This window comes from Blennius ocellaris (assembly GCF_963422515.1).
Source record: "Blennius ocellaris genome assembly, chromosome: 22".
In the NCBI taxonomy this organism is placed as follows: Eukaryota; Metazoa; Chordata; class Actinopteri; order Blenniiformes; family Blenniidae; genus Blennius; species Blennius ocellaris.
Window position 1 is genome coordinate 20,741,589 of NC_137671.1, and position 23,777 is coordinate 20,765,365.

Here is a 23,777-nt window from a genome sequence, read left to right on the forward strand (position 1 = left end):
TGTGAAGCGTTGTGCCGTTTAAGATAAGATAAGATAATTACTTTAATCATCCCCGAAGGGAAATTGTTTTGTTGCAGCAATCTGGTACCTAGGAATGTTATGAAATACAATACAATAGAATATAAAAGTAGGAAATAAAAATATACAAATATACAAATATAAAAATATCTGGGTAGGACATAAAATATCTGGTAGGACATAAAATATCTGGGTAGGACATAAAATATCTGGGTAAGGACATAAAATATCTGGGTAGGACATAAAATATCTGGGTAAGGACATAAAATATCTGGGAAAGGACATAAAATATCTGGGTAAGGACATAAAATATCTGGGTAAGGACATAAAATATCTGGGTAAGGACATAAAATATCTGGGTAAGGACATAAAATATCTGGGTAAGGACATAAAATATCTGGGTAAGGACATAAAATATCTGGGTAGGACATAAAATATCTGGGTAGGACATAAAATATCTGGGTAGGACATAAAATATCTGGGTAGGACATAAAATATCTGGGTAGGACATAAAATATCTGGGTAGGACATAAAATATCTGGGTAGGACATAAAATATCTGGGTAGGACATAAAATATCTGGGTAAGGACATAAAATATCTGGGTAGGACATAAAATATCTGGGTAAGGACATAAAATATCTGGGTAGGACATAAAATATCTGGGTAGGACATAAAATATCTGGGTAAGGACATAAAATATCTGGGTAAGGACATAAAATATCTGGGTAAGGACATAAAATATCTGGGTAAGGACATAAAATATCTGGGTAGGACATAAAATATCTGGGTAAGGACATAAAATATCTGGTAGGACATAAAATATCTGGGTAAGGACATAAAATATCTGGGTAAGGACATAAAATATCTGGGTAGGACATAAAATATCTGGGTAAGGACATAAAATATCTGGGTAGGACATAAAATATCTGGGTAAGGACATAAAATATCTGGGTAAGGACATAAAATATCTGGGTAGGACATAAAATATCTGGGTAGGACATAAAATATCTGGGTAGGACATAAAATATCTGGGTAAGGACATAAAATATCTGGGTAAGGACATAAAATATCTGGGTAGGACATAAAATATCTGGGTAGGACATAAATTATCTGGGTAGGACATAAATTTAGTAAAACACAGAACGGAACATGAGCACTTAGAAATAATCATGAGTAATTATATTGAGGCTCTGACGGAGGTCGAAGAGTTAAAAGTCTTATTGCCGTGGGGAGGAAGGACTTCCTGTAACGTTCCTTAGAGCAGCAGGTTGAATCAGTCTCTTCCTGAAGCTGCTCTTCAGCTGGTCCAGTAAGGAGAAATGAAAACTTGTTGCCACAGTAACATCTTGAAAAACCCAGATTTACATCTTCTTTTACTCCACACAACTTCTCATGGCAGCATGGCGACGATCAAACAAGCGTCGCAATGAAACCAGTCCATTATTGAGACAAAACACCCGGCACGTCTCCAACAATCCCAAAAAATTAAGAAATAAAAGATTCTTTTCAATTGAATATTCAGTTTTAACTGGTGATCGTCAGCTGTGCGTCACGTCTGTAGTGTCTGTACTCATGAATCCTAATGGGATTGGGTGTGTTCCATGAAAGCGTAGTTTCGCTGCAGCAGCTCAGATGAGCTTTCCTCAGTCTGGAAAACGTTTCCAGGTTGTGAGTAAACGGGAAAAGAGGTGTGTGCATGTACCTGGTGGTCGAACACCAGCTTGGGTCCCCCGTCGGCCGACGTGTCCTCGCTCAGCAGCGTCCAGATGTTGGCGTCGATGTCGTACCGGTAGAAGTCGCTCTTCAGGGACTTGCTGTTCCTCACACTGGAGTCCAGGTAGCGGCCCAGCGTGTAGATCTGGCGGCGCTGCGAGTCGATGCACATCTTGTGGCAGGAGCGGGCGCTCGGGCCACTCTGATTGGAAGAAGAGGCCCGTGAGGGAGCCAATAACAGCCAGCAGGCTGAGGAAGCTTTGATGCAGGAAACCAAGTGGCCTCATGATTTACCCTTACTTGCAAAACCTCTTCAAACCACAAGATGGTGTAATGAGCACACGCTCAGTCTAAGATGGGAAGTACAAAGCAGCAGCTAAAAATGAGTTACGGGATTCTGATGTGCTGCAATGTTTTGTATATTTGTAATTTCCCTGAAGAGCATGTGATGGGAACTGTAGATACTCCATTAAATAGTGGCGTGAAAAAAAAAAAGCTATTTGAGAAACTGGAGTAAGACAGAGAATGTTGTCATCTCATCCAACATGGAACATGGTGAACATGAGTGAGTCACCTCCTTCTCGGTGTCTCTGGAGATGCAGGCCCACTGGTTCTCCTGGACACTGTAGGCCCAGAAGTCGGCCAGGTCCTGGGTCCCGTCCCAGCCTCCAAACAGGTACACCGTCTCTGTGGGACACCAAAACACACGGCTCAGTCTTCACGTGTTCAGCTAATAGAAGCATGTCAATCAATACCATGAATCCAGCTTCTTGTCCTACGGACGCCAAATAACTCGTGCAGCTTCATGGAGGGGTGAGAGAGTCAAAGGTTGTTTTAGGAGGAAGTAAATGCACCTCATGCTCACAATGAAAGTCAGTGAGGTGCAGAGCTGCTTTAACCCTTGTGTGGCCTTGGGGGCACAAACGTCCACTAGGTGTCATTTCTCCTCTTAACTTGACCAGAACGGTCACTGTATTGGTGCACATGCCATGGTTTTTGCTGAGGAAGCTTTACTTTTACATGCAATTTAAAAATTTGATTTTAAATTTTCCACTCGGTCAATAATACACTGTCGGCAAAAGAACTTCCTTATGTGGCGTTGGTGGCTGTTTTCATCCACGAACTTTGACCCCTGTAAAAATATATCAGATAAATATTTCTTCAAAATTGTTTTGCATGAATCTGTTAATCAACTTCAGTCCTGATCAAAACTACCAAATATTAAAAAAAATTATTCTAAATGAACCTTTAAATGCCCATTTAGAAGATAAAGGCCCTGAAATGGGAAAAATGCACACAAAATGACTCATTTTCAATATAAAATGTGATTGGATAGTGGATTTTTTTTTACATGTTATTACAGTCTTGGAAATGTCAAAGATTAGTAATGTAATTATCTTCGCAGCATATTTAGTTTTTGTGCAAAATCAGATTTTCAAAAAAACTCCCGTTGGTGGCTGTTTTCATCCACAGCTGTAAAAATACATCAGATAAATATTTTTTTTCACATTTTTTTTACATAAATCTGTTAATCAACCTCAGTCCTGATACCAAAAAGTATTACTTTTTTTAAATTAACCTTTTAAATGCCAATTTAGAAGATAAAGTCACTGATATGGGAAAAATATACTTTTACAAAATTTTACAATTTTGTGTTTTTTCCCTCCCAAAATCAGTGACTTCATCTTCTAAATGGGCATTTAAAGGGTTAATTAAAAATATATATCTTTTAAATATTTGGTAGTTTTGATCAGGACTGAGGTTGATTAACAGATTTATGCAAAAGAAAGTTGAAAAAAAATGTTCTTCTGATATAATTTTACGGCTGTCAAAGTTCGTGGATGAAAACAGCCACGAACGCCACATAGGGACGTTTTTATGAACGCCACACAAGGGTTAAGTCACGTATTGGAAATCAGTCAGACCCAATGGAGCAGCTGAACAACGGTGCTTGGCTCGTTCCTGTTCTCACATCATTTACTGGAACAAACGCCTGATAACTTTAAAACAATGAGGAACTAGCAAAAGAAGAGATTCCAAACAGAACGACGAGCCAAGAGGCTGTGTAGGAGGGAACAAGTGCTTCCAAAACAAGAAGCCAGCCAGAGATGGAATAAAACCCCTCAACTCAAAACAACAACTGGTGAGTCACTTGGAGGCAGCAGCCGAACAAACACTTTGTATTAAGCTCATAGAAAGTGTCTTCCAGAGGGAATCCACTAGTTTCTGGACTTCTGACGTCTCTGCTGTCGGTTCTTTACTCCGGCACCGTTCTTTTATGGACTAAAACAAATAATCACATTTTCTACACGAAAGGATCATTTATCATATGTTCTGTACCAAGTCATCAATTACCGTATCTTCTGGATTCAAAGAGAGTAAAAATCATAACAGCTGTATATTCAGGACCAAAACTAAAGATTTGGGTATTCTGTGGACTAAATGATCAACACTTTCACCACTAAAACAAATATGAACGTTTTTTGGGATTAAAACACACAATTAGTACATTTGACTGACTATAATGAATAATTACTGAAGTTCCACATTATAAGATCAGTTTTTATTGTCATTTGGTTGGCCATGTGACTTCTATTAAGAAGACAACATATGACAGGCTACAGTACCACAGAAAAACCTCAATTACTGCCGTATTTGTCTGCCAGAGAAAGACAACTGCCACCAAACTGCAAAAACAAGATGCCTCACAAAGAGCAGGAGCTGCTGGACGAGGACTGTCACATCTGGATCTGGAACACAAATCAGACCTTTAGGTTTTGTTGTTGGTTTGTTTATAAACTGCAGTACATCTAGTTTACTGTGTCCACATTCCATTTGACAGTTTTATGTAACAAACAGCTCAGAATCAGCGAACAAACAACAATACACCGGTTGGTTAAATTGTTGTAGATCCAGACTGTACACATCCATCGCTCTCATCGTACTGTACACATCTGGAGGTTTTCCTTTCCCATCACACCAGATTGTGTTCACATGTAGTTGTGCCAGTGTGAAGCGGCTGAGTTCAGCCCTGCAGATTCCTTCTCGAGCAAACGAACCTCAAGCGATGGATGTGTGATCATGAAACGCCGCAGAGAACCCAATCACCAGTGGACTGCTCCAACTAAAGAGCCCAAACCTGGACCGGGTTCCTCACACTGCTTCAGGAAACATTGGCACTAAAAGCACTTTGTTAGTTTGGTTCTGCAGGACGTGGCTCAGACCGGAGACGAATTGAATTCTCAGTCTGAGATGGTGATGCATGAGCTCAGAATAATAAATCACAGCGCTGACGTCAGATCAGAATGAAATACGCCCGTTAACACACGTCTCCGGAAACACAGCAAACAGGATGGGAACAGTTACAATCCTGAGTCTGAGCCTTCACATCTGTTCTCACACACCAAACCCTGCAACGTCCTGAAACCTCTAACACATTTCTGAGGTGATCACAGTGTTCACATCCACCTGAGATGTATTGATTCCAACTGACAATCCGGAGTCTATTCACGTCCACCAGCCAAAACATTATGACCACTGACAAACAGCGCGGGGGAGAAAGCTGGAGGTTTCAGTAGCAGAACAATGGAAGGTTTTTAGTAGGCTTGAGTCACAGGGTCTCCAAACCACAGCATTTCAGCGTCAGTGCCTGTGGTGGGGTCACGGCTGGACTGTGCTCAGTGAGGCACAACACAGTGTGGAGCTGCACAGTCACAGACCAGGACACCGACTCCTACATCTGGACGCCTGACGCCGAGTCTGACAGATGACCACTCAATTATTAACATGTTGGAAGATATTTATGTTCTGCTCTGGAAGATTGCCAATGTACAGGTCCAGACTGAGGCTGCATGACTTCCGTAAGGTTAGAACATTAGGTCCTAATAGTAACACTGCTCTGTCTCTCGTCCTTGACTTACAATAGATTGTCAATTTATTTCTTCTGTCCATCTGCAGTTTCCACCAGCATCAGAGAAGTTTTTGCTCAATTGTTTTACTTCTGGATTCCACAATGTGACCACCAGGGATTAAATAATGATGGCTGTAATTTCATTATTTCTTTTCTGATTAATGAATGGCAAAATGTTTGTGGACTTAAAATCAGACTTCTTTCATAACTTAAATTATTTTACTTGAATGCAATAAATGCATATTGTATTTGTTGATCACATTAGAAAATATTGTGTAGAGCTTCGGTTTGTCCAGACAGATCTTATTGCACCATTAAAGTCCCAGTGAAATGAAGGTTCCACCTCCAAAACACTCTGGTGTCTCTTCTAGAACATTTTCCTGCTAACTGGCTGAAGGTCAAATGTTAAAACACGGCAATCTGCCAGAAAATAGCTGATAAACGGCGCCATTTCCTCTGCTGGGCGGAGCTTCTGACAATAACAGAGTGACATCACGAGTTGTGCACACGCCCAAGTTGTGTTTACATTATGGAGGATCAGAGTTTTGACCACCAAGAGGCTGAATTGAACCAGATTTCATCATCATGGTCATTTCAAACCCAGTGATTGATGAAGAAGACACAGAAGGTGGTTCTGCCATCGGTGACCCCGTCTGGAACATGTTTGAGGAAGCAGAAGACGCTTCGTCCTCATTCGTCCTCGTCTCCTCGCCTCAGCAGCCGCCACTTTTCACCTTTGAGGCTTTGAGTCCTGACTTTTGGCAGAACGACCGGCTTCCTGGATCCAACACGTCCAAGAGCTAGAAGACTGAATCACTGAAGATGAGTCCAGGTGTTACTTGATCGTCTATTAGCCACCCGAGCTAGCGCCTCCCGCTAGCCGCCCGAGCTAGCCGCTCCTGCCACCTGTGCTCCTTTTCTCCTCTCTGGTCTCTTCCAGGCTCCATCTTTCATCAAGGCTCTTAAAACGCCGACTATATCTTCAAAACACTGTTAAAACTTCGATATTTAAGAGGAAACAAGCCGATCGAGATCTGCACATCTCTTGACGTCACACATAGGCTCCGCCCACAATGGCCCACGAAGAAGAAGGATTCCCCCGAATTCGTCAACTGGAGATTCAAAATTCAAATAACTTTGTTATGCGACAACAGTGGAGGGGCAGAGTCGGAGGAACCTTACAAGTAGTAGCCCAACAATCGTTTTTTGCAAAGTAGTGTTTTACATTTCACTGGGACTTTAAATCCTGATTGACAAATTAAAAAATCTGACGGGGATTAATTTCTCACTTTCCATTTTTTGCTGGAACTTGCAGCCAAAGAGCCTGTGAGTTGGAAGAGGCCGACTCCAGTCCAGTCCAGTCCAGGACAAAGACATCCTCATATGAGACAGACCAGACAGGAGCCATGCTTCAACATGATCACCATTTCTCACATACGCCTTTTGTGTTTTCCTCCGCGGTAACAACACTTTTAAAGGTGGAGGCTTCACAGTGTGACTCAGAGCTGAGTCAGCGTCTCACCGGTCTGGACGTCAATGACCATCTGATGTCCTCCCCTCATGCCTGGACGGTTGTCATCGGCGTCACCTGCAGGGAGGGAGGGAGGGAGGGAGGGTGTGAGAGTGAGATGGATGGCGGGATGGAGGGGGGGATGGAGGGATGGAGGGTTTGAGAGTGTGACGGAGGGATGGAGGGTTTGAGAGTGAGACGGAGGGATGGAGGGTTTGAGAGTGAGACGGAGGGATGGAGGGTTTGAGAGTGAGACGGAGGGATGGAGGGTTGGAGGGTTGAGAGTGAGATGGAGGGATGGAGGGTTGAGAGTGAGATGGAGGGATGGAGGGTTGAGAGTGAGATGGAGGGTTGGAGGGTTGAGAGTGAGATGGAGGGTTGGAGGGTTGAGAGTGAGATGGAGGGATGGAGGTTGAGAGTGAGATGGAGGGATGGAGGTTGAGAGTGAGATGGAGGGATGGAGGGTTGAGAGTGAGATGGAGGGATGGAGGGTTGAGAGTGAGATGGAGGGATGGAGGTTGAGAGTGAGATGGAGGGTGAGAGTGAGAGTGAGATGGAGGGATGGAGGGTTGAGAGTGAGATGGAGGGATGGAGGGTTGAGAGTGAGATGGAGGGATGGAGGGTTGAGAGTGAGATGGAGGGATGGAGGGTTGAGAGTGAGATGGAGGGATGGAGGGTTGAGAGTGAGACGGAGGGATGGAGGGTTGAGAGTGAGACGGAGGGATGGAGGGTTGAGAGTGAGACGGAGGGATGGAGGGTTGAGAGTGAGACAGAGGGATGGAGGTTGAGAGTGAGATGGAGGGATGGAGGTTGAGAGTGAGATGGAGGGATGGAGGGTTGAGAGTGAGATGGAGGGATGGAGGTTGAGAGTGAGATGGAGGGTGAGAGTGAGATGGAGGGATGGAGGGTTGAGAGTGAGATGGAGGGATGGAGGGTTGAGAGTGAGATGGAGGGATGGAGGGTTGAGAGTGAGACGGAGGGATGGAGGGTTGAGAGTGAGACGGAGGGATGGAGGGTTGAGAGTGAGATGGAGGGATGGAGGGTTGAGAGTGAGACGGAGGGATGGAGGGTTGAGAGTGAGACGGAGGGATGGAGGGTTGAGAGTGAGACGGAGGGATGGAGGGTTGAGAGTGAGACGGAGGGATGGAGGGTTGAGAGTGAGACGGAGGGATGGAGGGTTGAGAGTGAGACGGAGGGATGGAGGGTTGAGAGTGAGACGGAGGGATGGAGGGTTGAGAGTGAGACGGAGGGATGGAGGGTTGAGAGTGAGACGGAGGGATGGAGGGTTGAGAGTGAGACGGAGGGATGGAGGGTTGAGAGTGAGACGGAGGGATGGAGGGTTGAGAGTGAGATGGAGGGATGGAGGTTGAGAGTGAGATGGAGGGATGGAGGTTGAGAGTGAGATGGAGGGATGGAGGGTTGAGAGTGAGATGGAGGGATGGAGGTTGAGAGTGAGATGGAGGGATGGAGGGTTGAGAGTGAGACGGAGGGATGGAGGGTTGAGAGTGAGATGGAGGGATGGAGGTTGAGAGTGAGACGGAGGGATGGAGGGTTGAGAGTGAGATGGAGGGATGGAGGGTTGAGAGTGAGATGGAGGGATGGAGGTTGAGAGTGAGATGGAGGGATGGAGGTTGAGAGTGAGATGGAGGGATGGAGGTTGAGAGTGAGATGGAGGATGAGAGTGAGATGGAGGGATGGAGGGTTGAGAGTGAGATGGAGGGATGGAGGGATGGAGGGTTGAGAGTGAGATGGAGGGATGGAGGTTGAGAGTGAGATGGAGGGATGGAGGGTTGAGAGTGAGATGGAGGGATGGAGGGATGGAGGGTTGAGAGTGAGATGGAGGGATGGAGGTTGAGAGTGAGATGGAGGGATGGAGGGTTGAGAGTGAGATGGAGGGATGGAGGGATGGAGGGTTGAGAGTGAGATGGAGGGATGGAGGTTGAGAGTGAGATGGAGGGATGGAGGGATGGAGGGTTGAGAGTGAGCCAGATGGAGGACGATGCAGAAGGAAACAATGCAGTGGACAATGTTAAAGGAGGTGGGGGGGGGGGGGGGGCAGAGATCCAGGTTAGGGGCAGTCAGGCCTCTCCCACAGAGAAAGGGTTAAAGGGGTGAGATAAGGGGGGAGCAGAGGGAGGAGGGTCCTGCTTCAAGAGAGGCTCTCACTGTTCAGGTCGTCTCTGCTGCTTTCTTGGGCGCTTGTACCTTTGTTGCTCTTGGGGATGATCTGACTCCACCTGGGCTTGTACTCCTGCTGGCTGATGTACTGGTTGAACAGACCGTCTGCCAGACAACAAGAAGAAGAAGAAGAAGAAGAAGAAGAAGAAGACGGGTCACAAGCTGCCTCTGCCCCGCAAGCTTCACAAAGTCACTAAAACCGCCACGAACGCAGCATGTGGAATAGAATGCAGAAGGAGAAGTGGTTAAAATCACATTTGTCACAATGATTCTTCCTGCTGCGGCTCTTCTGAAGCTTGATGACGAATGAGTGACTATCCAAGTATATCTGAGTATCACCTGATTGCATAAGGAAGATTTACGGACAAATATTGGGGGGGGGGGGGTCAATATTCATTCATCTAACTTCCCTTCATTTTAAACTATTGACACACAGGCACTTTCTCTCCGAGGTCCGGGATGAAGCACAGTGCAGGAGTGTGTGAACACCACCAGATTACAGACACATAACCAGTCAGTCTGCTAACTTGTGAGTTCAACACGTGATCAAACATGAAGGACAAACTAAACTAAACTTTGAATGAAGCCAAACTGGGACCGACCGCAGATTTAATCCCCGATATTCACATTATTCCATCAAACCCAAATTATTCCAGCAGAGTAGATATGAAAGTGTCAAAGTACACTTAAACAAGTATAACATGTGGTGCTTTCACTTGTCCAGATGGACCAAGAACAATGATGAGAATCCCGCTTTGTTCAGCCGTCTCCAAGCGAAACCTAAAAGGCTGTTGAGCGTCTAAACGGATCCCGGGACGAAGAAGCCCTGGAAGCGGTGACGGTACCTCGCACGGCTTTGTCGATGAGCTCCTCGCAGGCGTCGAAGTCTCCCTGCAGCACCAGCCGGTCGTGGAGGTGTGTGAGCATGGGGTGCTCCAGAGCGATCCGAGTCTTCTTCTGCAGCGACTCGAAGGCTTCTGTGTAGTTGTGTTGACGGAAGTGTTTGAGGCAGAGGCGGATGGCTTCCTGTTCTCTGTACTGTGGACGAAACGCAGGTATTGCACCATGTTTAGGAATTACTCTCAAATACAAGAAATCACAATAAAGGCTATTATATTCCATTTATCTACTTCTATTACGTCCCTTCCTAAAGTCACATAAACAGTCAACCAAATCAAGTAAAAAAGTAACTTATGATGCAGAAAATACAGTAATTATAGCGCATGCCATTATTGAAGATACAGTCTATACAGCTCTGTCTCAATTGTATTAGATTCTTTTTTTTTTTTACCCTTTTATTACATTATTGGCTCCATTAGATTGAAATGAGTGAGAATAGACCTCAGGGGTCCGTTTTGAAAAACTCAATTCTCCCATGTTGAATAATAGGCCTAATAAAACAGGGGGCCTGTTCCTGCAGCTGGACTCCAGGCTCACGTCTTACCTTACTGTACCAGTTAAGGCAGGGCTGCACCACATCCGGGTCTTCGATGCCATGCAGCTCAATGTACCAGATGCTGAAGTTAAAACTGGGACCCCATGACATCAGAGGGACTGAGAAAGAGGGAAGAAGGAGCCAGCGGAGGTCAGAAGACATGGAGGACGTGAGCAGGGCAAAGCAGACGCCATGGAGACCGGCTCTCACCTATTTTGACGAATCTGCAAGGAAACATCTGCTCGTCAATCTTGTGCTTTAAGGTGAAGGTTTCCTTGTTGTAGTCGTTCTTAAGGCCACTGGATGATGAAGAAACAGATTGTATGACTTCACCTCATGGATCTTCATCAGAGGCTTTAACTGCTGCTCAACTCCACACAGTGATTAGTCAATGTCCTGCAATGACTGGAGTCCAAACACAACGACCCAAGACCCACGACGTGTATCAGCCACACATCATCACGGTCACAAGGTCGGATTTTATTCTTGAACGCCATTTGATTTTAAAGACCATGTACAGCTTCACCAAGACATTTAACAGTGACAGTGACTTGGACCCAAAAGGAAAAGCTTTTTCATACAGACACCAGGAACTGGTAACTTCCTGCTTCTCGCACCGGGAACTGGCTTGATGGTTTATAAACACATCTCAGGTAAAGAAAGGCAAAGACGTAGGTGTGGTGTGTTGAAACTGGTGGACCTCTCCACTAAACATTGATCACGTACTGCTATCGCATTGCCTTTTTCACAAACCGTGCTAAACGCCGACACTAGTGATGGCGGCGCCATGTTTATGCAGCAATACAGTGGAAGACGATTCGGGAGGAGTTTCTATTCTCTGAGGCAGGAAGTGTTCGCGCTCATCCAGACAAACAAGAGCTGAATGGTTTGAATCAAGACTGTGTGTGTGTGTGTGTGTGTGTGTGTGTGTGTGTGTGTGTGTGTGTGTGTGTGTGTGTGTGTGTGTGTGTGTGTGTGTGTGTGTGTGTGTGTGTGTGTGTGTGTGTGTGTGTGTGTGTGTGTGTGTGTGTGTGTGTGTGTGTGTGTTAAAGCTGGGATTGTTGTCACTTCCGGTAATGGTGGGTGAGGAGTAGACACGTTTTCTCCAGCTCCCGAACTTATTTCATTGTAACAGTAGAATTACCCTCTTTTTAATCAGAAAACGCCGAAAACAGTGACGCTTCGACTCCGAAATGACTTCCAGGACAACAAAACAGCAGCTTCGGAAGGATTCTCCGCCCAAGGAGGACAAAACGGACAGCAGTGTTAACATGGCCGCGCTGACTCACCTGCTGGAGGAGCACAAGACTGCCCTGTCCGTGGAGTTCAAGACCACCATCTCCACACTAGAGTCAAAGCTTGATATCGTTCAAACTACTCTAAACGCTCACGGGCAGAGCATCTCTTCACTGGAAGCTAATGCGGACGTGGTGAGTGATCGTTTGGACTCGTTGGAGGCTAAGTGTGCGGAGCTAACTGCTAGCAACGCTAAGCTAAAGGCCAAAGCCGCGGACTTGGAGTCGCGTAGCAGGCGGAATAACATCCGCATTATGGGGCTGCCAGAATCGATCGAGGGCCCCCAACCAACGACCTTTTTTGCCTCCTTTCTGCACGAACTCATTGGCAAGGATACCCTGCTAACCCCCCCTGTGTTGGATCGTGCACATCGGTCCCTGGCCCCAAAACCAAAGCAAGGCGAAAGACCGAGGCCAGTGATAATTAGGTTTCACAATTTTCAGACGAAGGAGAAAGTGATTCGAGAGGCCCGGAAAAGAAGATCTGACATGCAATACCTTGGTAAGCCCATCGCTCTTTACGAAGACTATACCCCCGAGGTGATGGAGCAGCGCGTCGCATACCAGGACGTCATGCAACAGCTGTATAAGCAGGGGCTTAAACCCTCACTTCTCTACCCGGCCCGACTGCTGATCACCACGGAGGGAGGGGAAAGACTGCGGCTGCCATCTGTGAAGGAGGCTAAGGAATATCTGGCTGCCAAGCATTCTTAGTGAGATCTGCACTGGACACGCTAATGAAGGCCACCAGGTACCACGCTGAAGTTTGTTTTGTTTTGGATGCTGATGCTGTTTTGACCAGTGGAGCCCTCCCACTCGGTGGCGGGGATCGGTACTGAAGCCCAGCTCATTGAAGACCTTCTTTCGTTATTTACTTAATCATCTTCCTAATGAGCCTGATGCAGAACACTAACATTTAGATCTGTTCATAAACGTTCAATATGGTCCCAGTGAAACGAGTGATCTGCCTTCTGAGGTTGCCTTGTCTAGTATAAGCTGTTCACAAATATTATCTTCCCTTTTGTTTTCCCTCTCTTTTTACCATATTCAGTGTTCTTGTGCCTCTCTGTTCTAGGGAGGAATATTGTTGTTGTTGTTTTTTGTATAGCTACACTATTTTACAGAGTCAATGTTGAATTAATATAAGTTTACTGGTTGAATATTTAATTATGCAGAAAACCTGTTAATTCATTCTTGTATATTATTACCTGCACATTCAAGGTTCTACATCTTACCATTTTTTCCAAACACCTTAAGCAGCTCGTCTGTATGCATTTTGATATGATTAATTCTTTCATTTACATATTCATTTGATTTCTATTATGCTGTTTCAACAAAGACATATTTGGATATTATAACATTTATTTCTTACATCTTCGAAACCTTGTTGCCTTTGTTGTGCTCAATTTCATACAGGCTGCTGATCAGTTGCTATACCTGTTAATCTAGGGGTTAATTCTCGTTGTGTTCCCTTTTCCATGGGAGCAGGAGAAACGGGAGTAGGAGGAATAGGAAGTTTGTATCTTGTATGATACAGGAGTTTAGTTTTCCTAAGGGATTATTTGTGATGTGTGTGTATGTGTGTGTGTGCGCATGTGTGTGTACTGTTTCTTGTATTGTCGTCGTCGTCCCCTCCTCCCCCCTCTTTTGTTTTTATGTGTGTGTGCTTCCTTTTGCAGCTCAGTCAGCTGATTCTGATGAAAGCCTCTTTTGATGACAGGTAGAAATATCCGCTTTATTTCGTGGAATGTCAAAGGACTGAACAATGTCGTCAAGGCCAACAAGGTAATATCGCACCTACAACACCTCAAGGGAGATCTGTGCTTCTTACAGGAAACTCACCTTCGTAATTGTGATATTTCTCGTTTGAAAAGGCCCTGGATGGGTCACTTGTTCCACTCTGGTTTCACTGAGAAAGTAAGGGGTGCTGCGATTGTTATACACAAGGACATCGCTTTTGAACCATCTGTTAATATATGTGATCCTAACGGACGCTTTGTTATAGTTTCGGGCAAATTGCAGAATATTCCTGTGGTTCTAGCCTCGGTATACGCTCCCACGTGGGATGATGAAAAATTTATATCAAAATTCTTTTCCTCTCTACCTAATATAGCAGACCATCATCATTATTGGGGGTGATTTTAATCTGGTACAGGATACAACTCTTGATAGGTCATCTACAAAACAGACCACCCTAACAAAATCAGCTGTTACCTTGAAATTCCACACTGACCATCTGGGATTGGTGGACCCTTGGAGGACTAGGTTCCCTTCTAATAAGGAGTTCTCCTTCTTCTCTCATGTTCACCATAGCTTCTCACGAATCGATTTTTTCCTGGTAGATAATAAGTTGTTGCACAATATTGTTGCTTGTAAATATCACAGTATAGTAATCTCTGATCATGCCCCTACTTCAGTTGACATTTCTTTTTCCCCCTGCAGACCGGCTCACAAATTCTGGAAATTTAATTCACAGTTGCTTTCAGAAGCTAAGTTCAAAGATTTTCTTACCAAAGAAATAAATTTTTTCTTCGAAATAAATGACACACCTGATATCAGCAGTGATATACTGTGGGATTCCTTTAAGGCTTATCTACGAGGGCAGGTTATTTCATTTGTATCCCATTTTAAAAAAAAGGAACTCTCTAAATTAAAAGAATTATCAGATAAAATACAAATTTTAGATGCTGAATATGCCACCAACCCTTCCGCTGTGTTATATAAGGAAAGATTGCAGTTAGAGTCTCAATATGAATTGTTGTCAACCAGAAAAGTTGAGATTCAGCTTTTACAAACAAAGCAACGCTTCTTTGAACAAGGGGACAAACCTGGCAAACTTTTGGCATACCAGGCCCGAGCTGCAAGTGCCTCAAGACATATACCCAAAATAATGACTCTGAACGGGTTAGTCACAATGGACCCCAGGGAAATTTGTGATACCTTTTCTTGTTATTATTCAACACTTTACTCTTCTGAGGTCTCCTCTTGTATTTGGTCAGAGCCTACCTCTTTGGACTGTTTGGCATATCCCCAAGTAGACAACGATTTATTTAGTAATCTAGGAGCCCCCATAGCGGTTGCTGAGGTCCTGGAGGCTATCAGTTGTTTACAAAGCTCCAAATCTCCTGGACCGGATGGATACTCCATAGAATTTTTTAAAACATTTTCCAGCATATTGGCTCCTATCCTGGTGAGAGTATTTAACGATGCATTTATAAATGGGAGACTACCATCTACATTTTCAGAAGCATCAATAACCTTGTTGCTTAAGAAGGATAAAGATCCCCTCCAATGTAGCAGTTACAGGCCCATTTCCCTCCTTAATGTTGACTTTAAGATTTTATCAAAAGTACTCGCCATTCGCCTTCAGAAGGTCACACCAACGCTAATACACCCAGACCAGACTGGTTTTGTCTCTGGACGACAGTCTTTTCATAACACTAGAAGGTTATTAAACATTACATGCTCTTCTTCAGATTGTAACTCAGCGGAAATAATTTTATCATTAGACGCCGAGAAGGCATTTGACCGCGTGGAATGGGACTACCTGTTCGTTATCCTACGTAAATTTGGTTTTAACCCCAACTTTATATCATGGATTAAGCTACTTTACACTTCCCCCATGGCTAGTATAAATATTAATGGTATAAAATCAAAATTATTTTCTCTATCCCGTGGCACCCGGCAGGGATGTCCTCTTTCCCCGTCCCTGTTTGCGCTTGCCGTCGAACCCTTAGCACTATGGCTTCGTTATGAAAGGAAATTTGAAGGGATTTCCAGATTTGGTATTTCTCACAAGCTCTCTCTGTACGCAGATGACCTTCTGCTTTATGTCACCAACCCAGCCAAATCCATCCCTGCTGTCTTAGATATTTTAGAACAATTCAGAAAGCTATCTGGCTATAAAATCAACCTTCACAAAAGTGAGTATCTCCCACTTAACTCCCCTGCAGAGAACCTCCCACCCTCCCTTTTTTCCTTTAGAAAAGCGACCCAAGGATTGAAATACCTCGGCATTGTTGTAACAAAATCACTCTCCGAATTGTTTGCTAAAAATTTTCAACCGCTACTTGAGCGTTGTAAATCGGATTTTGCTAGGTGGGCCACTATTCCTTTGTCCCTTGTGGGTCGTGTCAATTTAGTCAAAATGACAATTCTTCCCCGTTTTCTCTATGTTTTTGACCACGTTCCGGTATTTGTTCGAAAATCCTTTTTTTCTACACTTGACCAGTTGATTAACTCTTTTTTATGGTGCAATAAACGAGCTCGCATAAAGAGGTCAACTCTTCAACTCCCTAAATCTCTGGGAGGTCTGGCCTTACCAGACCTTCGCCGATACTATTGGGCTAGTAATGTCAAGAAAATCCTTTTCTGGAATGTTAAGATTGCGCTCAATGATCGTCCTTTATGGGCCATCATGGAACTCGCCTCTTCACCTGTCGCATTATGGGCAGTGGTTTGTTCACAGTTACCTCTACCAACCAAACGTGTAGCGCAGAATACCATTGTTTCTGAGACCTTAAAAATTTGGATTCAATTTAGGAAACAATTCGGTCTACACCCCTCATCGAGATTAGCCCCAGTGTTTCGAAACCCTTTATTCCTTCCATCTTGTTCTGACCTTGCATTTGAATTATGGTCAAACAAGGGTCTGCAGACCCTTGAAGACCTATATATTGATGGTATTTTTCCTTCATTTGCAGACTTATCAAAAAGATTTACTCTCCCACAATCGCATTTATTCCGTTTCTTCCAGATCCGACATTTTGTACAAAATCAATTTCCTCATTTTCCTAATCGCCCCCCTGAGACCTTGATGGATTCCCTTCTCTCTTTGAAAACATCCCAAAAATCCCTGACTTCAATCCTATACGATGCTGTTTTTAGAATGAACCCAACCTCCCTTAACTCCCTGAGAGTTGTTTGGGATCGTGACCTCCAAATATCTATATCTGATGAACAATGGGGCCGTATCCTTAATCTAGTTCACACATCCTCAATATGTGCTAGACACAAACTCCTACAGTGCAAGATTTTGCACAGGAGCCACTTCACTAATGCACGGTTAGCTAAGATCTACCCAGACAGAGCGGACTCTTGTAACAGATGTAATCTCGGACCAGCGGATCACATGCACATGTTTTGGTCGTGCCCCAAACTTTTGGAATTTTGGCGTACCATTTTCGATACGTTGACGACGGTCCTTGGTCGTGCAGTTAATTTTGACCCCCTTGTCGCTCTTTTTGGATTACCCCCATCATTTGGTTGGTCGAAAACCTCACAACAAATTATTGCATTCACTACCTTGCTTGCAAGGAGGCTTATCCTTCTGAAATGGACGCACTCATCCCCACCTACACATAATAGATGGATTCAAGAGATTTTGCGATGCGTGAGACTTGAGAAAATCAGATTCTCCCTGAACGGTTCCCTACAGGCCTTTTATAAACTCTGGCAACCCGTTCCACTGCATATAGACACCTTGCACATTGAAGCTGAAACACAATAAGCTGAGTTGTTAATTCTTTATTTATTTTAGTTTATTATTTTATCATGTTGTTATTGTTGTCATTGTTTTTGTTTGGTTTTTTGTGTGTTCGTTTGTTTGTTCTGTTTGTTTGTTTTTTATTATTATTTATTTATTTTTAATTAATATTTATTTACATAATTTTTCATTGTGATTACCTTCAACCCTTGAGTCCTTGTCTTGTCTTGTCTTGTCTTGTATTGTGGTGTGAATGCTGCGAGTGAATGATTTATTTTGTTTGGGAAGGGAGAATTGCTCTCCAATGCACCTTGGTTTTATATTACGTTTTACTGTAGCGAGTTTAATTACATTGAGAGATGACCATTGTTGTACATCTGGTATGTTTTTTACATGTGTCTGTACCTCCCAATGTAAAAACCAATAAAAATATTTGACAAAAAAAAAGCTGGGATTGTTGGTCAGGTTCTCCAGCCCATTGTTCCCAACTTGTCCACTGGTCCAACACATTGGACCTCTGAGCTTCACTGGACCACCATTCAGAGTTTAGAGGGGGATTTGATGTGATGACAATAGGATGTGACAGCTGACAGCTCGTCTTCATCAGAGGAGCAATGTCCCACTAAGCAAGTAGCAATTTCACCAGAAGCCGAATCCATGTCTTCATGCCTTCCTGTCTTTAAAGCCGACCACACTGTGCTCCGACAGTCTATTAGCATGTCCTCCTCACTCCTCTGACCTGTGAGGCTGGACCGCTCCATTACGTTACTCAGCTGACGTCTGAGTCGGGAAAACCAATCAATAGCAGCAGCAGTACGTGCTCGTGATGGACACCCACGAAACACATTCACAACGTTGTACACGCAGATGCTTCATTTGATTTCACTCCAACATCACATTGATGAGCAGCAGCCTGTAAGCTCCCATTATTTATCACCAGTTGACGTGGAAACTCTTCCTGACACTTGGTGACACCCAGCTAACGGTAAACAGTAAATTTTCGGTTTATTGCCCAGGCCTATTGTCTGTCCACTAGAATGTCTGTGTCCTCACATTGTCATAGTGTTGTTGTTTATAGCGTCTTGTTGACTGTGCACATGTGTGGTTTCATCAAATAAACAAAACTGACATCCTTTTCAAAATGTTGTTGTGTGTGAACTCCAACCGAAAGCCTCAACTCCTCAACTCTTGGTCTGACCGACTACAAGGGTGGGAGCTTCCCCGGAACCAGAGGCCAGCACCCAGCAACGTTAGCTCTGCCACAGACACAGGGTCTGCATGCTAATCTTTGCTTTACTAACTAGTTAACTCACAATCCTACACATATCACATCAAAGACAACATCACACAGTAACTGAACACCATCTGACGACTCCTGACGTTTTACAAAACAAGTCTCATTCACATCAACTCATTCTAGAAATGGTCCTTTAGCAGAGACACACAGGAAACAGACGCTAAAGACTAGCTTCCATGTTCCATTGTTCTCCAGCACATGGTGGAGACCCAGGACAGACTTCCTGCTCTCTGATAACCTCCATTTGAATGTAGTTTCTGGTGATCCGCCATCTTGTTTTGTAGTTCCATCACACGTCTCACACACACCTATATAGGTAGTTAGAATCTGGCCCCCAATGAGTTATCTGACACTACACATTCAAACAAATCAAGTCTTAATTGACAAGCAACTGACAGTAGACAACAATGATGAGTTAACTGGTTTGGTAAAGATCAATCACTCTGTACAACACCACAAGACCGGCCCTGATATAATACCACTGATCAGATCAAGACATCCCGGGTTCCGTGTGGAGATTCTTTCAGAACCCTCTCCTCTTTCCCCATCTCACCTTGACAGAAGCTCCGTCATGTTCTCTTCGCTCATCCCACCAAACACTTTGAACTTCTTGAGGTTGCACACGTGAGTCTTCTCATACTTCCCAAACGTGATGCTCTGGACAATCGCCGGCCTTTCCAGTTTCAGGATTAAAAACTGGAGAGAGGGGAGGGAGAGGGTGAGGGAGAGCTGTGAAAGACATTTGGAGCAAACAGCAGATCTGCGAGACGGTTGGAGTCTCATCTCTGTGACTCTAAACATCAGGTAAAGTGGTGCAACACAGTCTGTGAGCTGCTGCCAGGCGTCACTGATGCCCTAACGAACAAGGACATCAAATGACAAACCATCGACGGCCATTAGTAAGAGGACGCTGAAGGCCACAGCATCGATCCAACATGCTCCAGAAAGAAGAGCCACAAGCCACGGACAGCAAAGTCCAACGTCTGCAGAGAAAAGACCTTTTCTATCAATATTATGATCACACCTCTAAGAGTCCCCCAATCTCTATGATCGACACAAAATAAATACAAACGGAAAGCAGCTCATGTGACTTTGTGTAATGGGTCAACATGCAATAAAAGGGTCGGACCCTCCCGTCGAGCTCTCGCCATGACTCACATGTTGAAGGACATCTCTGTAATTTGGAGTTGGGAGCGAGTGTTGTGTCTCAGTCTGAAGTGGATCGTTCAGCCACACTGGAGCTTTCCCCAAAAACAACACCAGCCACTTCCATGGCTTCTGACTGCATTTACAACTAGAATCTCACTTTTTCTCTTGTTTCTGTAGGCAAAAACTAAAACAAAACAGTTGAAAGTGAACTGAAAAGAGTGTGACCGACTCCTCGCCCTGCATAATTAGGAAAACATTTGTAAATATGTGGCTTGTGCGCTCGTCAGTTCTCATGCACATGAGCATCAACGTGTCAAAAACACCAATGCGAAACCAGGAAGGTGAAGGCGTTGTCCACCTACCACTTCTAATGTTTTACACACAAACTATTGTAAAATAGTGTGAAAGAAAAGTTCCACCACAGTGGATCTGAGCACCGGTGTCGTGTCGGTATGAAAGTCTCTGTGGGTTTGTCTTGTGAGGGCCTGGAGACCTGTCCCGCTGGATCCTGCCCTCAACCACAGTCTGGGACTGCCTCTAGTGCAATGCAGTGCAAAGATGGGTGGATAACTACTTTATCTGCTGCATTTCTGTCAGACGATTAACTTATTTTAGATATGCTCAACTGAAGGGAACCAAACAGCCAAGTCATACTGGACTTTAGGAAATAGCAACTTAAACCTGTAACCGTATGCATCATACATATATAGTATTACGACATAATCACAGCTAATGAGAAGGCTCTTTATAGAAAGTGAAAAGTTCTTGGGCTGGACCTAATTGTCAGGATAAACTAAGATTAGCAGAATTGATTTGTGTTTGAAGTGTAGGAGGAGGCTAGGGAAGAGGGAGAACATGCAGACTGCACCAAAGAGCCACTCAGCTCAAATCAAACCAGGTTCATTGTGCCGGGAGGAGCAGAGCCAACCACTGCTGCAACGTCACACCCGGTTCACAAGGTGCACCTGCACCGCTGACTTACCTGTGGAGGGTAGTTGCTCTCAGAAGACCACCTGGAAGACTGATCGTTGGGTTTATCCACCAATATGTTCCTGAAGAGACGAAGTTCACTTCATTATGCAGTGATCTCAAGTAGACAAAACACATCTGAGCATCATACATGTGATCACATTCCCCCTGTGCTGTTGTCTCTCCACTGGCTTCCAGTTCCTTTCAGAATCGATGTTAAACTTCTGTTGTTTGTTTTTAATGCCATCAACGGCCTGGGTCCCTCTTTCCTGTCTGACATTTTAACTCTACGTGACCCTGGTTCTTCTTTACTGTCTGATATTTTAACTCTACGTGACCCTGGTTCTTCTTTCCTGTCTGATATTTTAACTCTACGTGACCCTGGAGGGCCCTGGTTCTTCAGGTCAGCTTCTTCTAGACATTCCAAGGTGGAGATACAAACAGTGGGGTGTCGCTCTTTTGCAGTCGCTGCTCCCAGACTGTGGAACAAACTGCCCCCCGACATTCGTGCCATCACTGATCTCGGCCTTTTTAAATCAAAACTGAAGACTCACCTTTTTAAGTTGGCTTTTAACTCTGCCTAGGGCAGTGTATTTTATTTTACTCTGTATGCTCTGTTTTATGAATTTCTGGATGGCTTCAACAAGCTGCAACACCGCCGCACCTCCTACAGACAGCACCTGTGTTTTATTTTATTTTTTGTTTTTATGTATTTATTCTCGTATTTACTTCTTAACGTATTGTTTTAGCTTTGTTGTAAAGCACTTTGGATGTCACCGGGTGATTATAAAAGGGCTATAGAAATAAAGTTTGATTTGATCATACGTGCAAGACATCGACAGAATAAACAAATGTTTATTCGCCTGAATAAAACCATAGAGTTCAGGCTTTACAGTAAATGACTTGTGCAGTCAAGTTGATGCGTCATTTAGTCACTGCTGAGGTTTCTGTGAGCTAGCAGGTTGTTGTTATTGTTGTGCTGTTAGCAGATTGCGGCTAGCCCGTCTACAAAGTGCAGATCTCGCAACGGGCTGGTGCTTCCACACTGCGGGACTCTTTATTCACAACTATTACTGGAGTGCAGTCGAGTGCAGGGGCCACAGATTCGGAGAGTTTGATGTGAACAGCGTCATTGGCATAGCTGCTAAAGCAGTGCTGTTAGATAACAGCGGCGAGCCGACGACTGCGCGTTCGTTTTCCACACCGCGACACCCCGGAGAGCATACTGCAGACAGGTGCTTGATTCGTTTGTTCTTGATCTATGTGAAGATGCACTCCACCAACTCAAACTTCGCTTGAATTCAACGAATTGAACAAAGAGCTTAGTATGAATCCGCAACAAAACCACGTTAATACCTTCATGGATGCAGCCCCGTCAGTGTTTTTAATTCACAACAAACGCCTTAATATATCCGCGGAACATTGAAGCCGGGCTGCGCGGTCTGAAAACCAAACGTCCACGCCGCTAGCAGTGTTAGCATTAGCTGGCTGCGCTCGGCCGTGAAGGCCGACCGGATTAAAAGCAGCGAAACGCAGGTGCGGATCGCCGCACCGTAACAGCAGGAGTGCGTGCACGCGCGGGAGACAGCCGCAGACTGCGGGACTCACTCAGGGAGATACGTGGAGGAGAAGGAGCTCCATTTGAAGACGCTGAAAGTGAGGACTCTGCTCTCGGGGACGACAGCCATCTTGTTGCAGAAGATAACAGGCGGTGGGGGGCTCGCGGGGAGAAGCTCTTAAAGAGACAGTACACCGGTTTGGCTTGGCAGTTTCACCGCAGCGCGGTGGACTCGCTTCACTTTGAACTTGCGGTCATGACAGTGTGTGTGTGTGTGTGTGTGTGCGTGCGTGTGTGCGCGCGAGACTTAAATGTCGATTTTTTTTTCTCCATTTAAAACGAGTCTCAGTTCAAACCTTATTTTGAAGCAGGAACCAGAAACAAACTTTTAATTTGAAACCGCTACAGGACGTAGCTCAGAATCAGTCGGTTCATGTCTTATTTATTTTAATCTCTAAATAGAACTGTCACTTCTTTCAGAGTTTTGCATTTTGTCAGTGGGTTTATTTGCGTTAGTCACATTATAAATTAATAACCCTTCATAATTTAACCCTACATTCTTTTCTTTTTCTCTGTATTTCTTCTTGAAATTAAAATATACTGTAGCAGCCATGCTATAATTATATAATTTTCTAGCTAAAATTCGGAGATAAGACAAATGTTTTTATTATGTTTTCCTGGCTTCTGTAAGTTTGTTTAAGATACTATATGTAACATCTAAGTATTTCCAGTTGTTTCCTCAGGGTGGAAGAAATGACTCATTATTCCTCAGTTATAACAGTTGACAGTTTACTATTCAAAGAATCCCTTTAAATATCAGACGCTCCAGCCTTTTCTTCTTCTCCTCTTCTTGTATTAACGCTAGCACAGTGACTCAATACACCATCTAGTGGTAAAATGTGGTAATACTCTTCTTTTTAGGTTGTTTTTGAACATTTACTATTAAACAGAATTTATTCATGTTGTTGTTAAAGCAGTTTGTTTATCTAGGTTTAACAAATTTTTAGATATTTTTGAGAGCGCGTCCACCAGTTTTTGCCTTCACTGTAAGGTTTGATGGATAACAGGTCAGAGAGGAGGTTTCGGTGTCTTTCTAAGCAACAATTACTGCCTTCTCAAAGTAATCGTGCCATTTTATGCTTTTTTTCTCTGGAAAATACGATCTTACATTTGCAATTCATAACCTTAATTGCCTTACAGTGTGGTCAAATGTCATATGTGAACCAAAATAAAGACTAACACATGCAAAACAACAACTT

The 23,777-nt window shown here is 44.1% G+C and overlaps 1 protein-coding gene across 2 annotated transcripts in view; it reads right to left on the reverse strand.

Annotated features, from left to right (window-relative positions):
- mkln1 (muskelin 1, intracellular mediator containing kelch motifs) overlaps positions 1-22,654 on the reverse strand; it is a 31,479-nt gene extending 8,825 nt beyond the window's left edge. Inside the window, exons 1-10 of one of the 2 annotated variants that reach the window (XM_080518059.1) lie at positions 22,569-22,654; positions 20,974-21,043; positions 19,396-19,538; positions 10,976-11,064; positions 10,775-10,884; positions 10,176-10,368; positions 9,358-9,435; positions 7,165-7,230; positions 2,307-2,419; positions 1,722-1,934 (exon numbers count right to left, since the gene is read on the reverse strand). In XM_080518059.1, coding sequence (XP_080374185.1) covers positions 1,722-1,934; positions 2,307-2,419; positions 7,165-7,230; positions 9,358-9,435; positions 10,176-10,368; positions 10,775-10,884; positions 10,976-11,064; positions 19,396-19,538; positions 20,974-21,043; positions 22,569-22,648 — 1,155 coding nt within the window. In that variant the 5' untranslated portion in view covers positions 22,649-22,654. Of the gene's footprint in view, positions 1-1,721; positions 1,935-2,306; positions 2,420-7,164; positions 7,231-9,318; positions 9,436-10,175; positions 10,369-10,774; positions 10,885-10,975; positions 11,065-19,395; positions 19,539-20,973; positions 21,044-22,568 lie in introns of both variants that reach the window. The other variant, XM_080518058.1, reaches the window with a different exon arrangement.
- Positions 22,655-23,777: the final 1,123 nt, after the last annotated feature.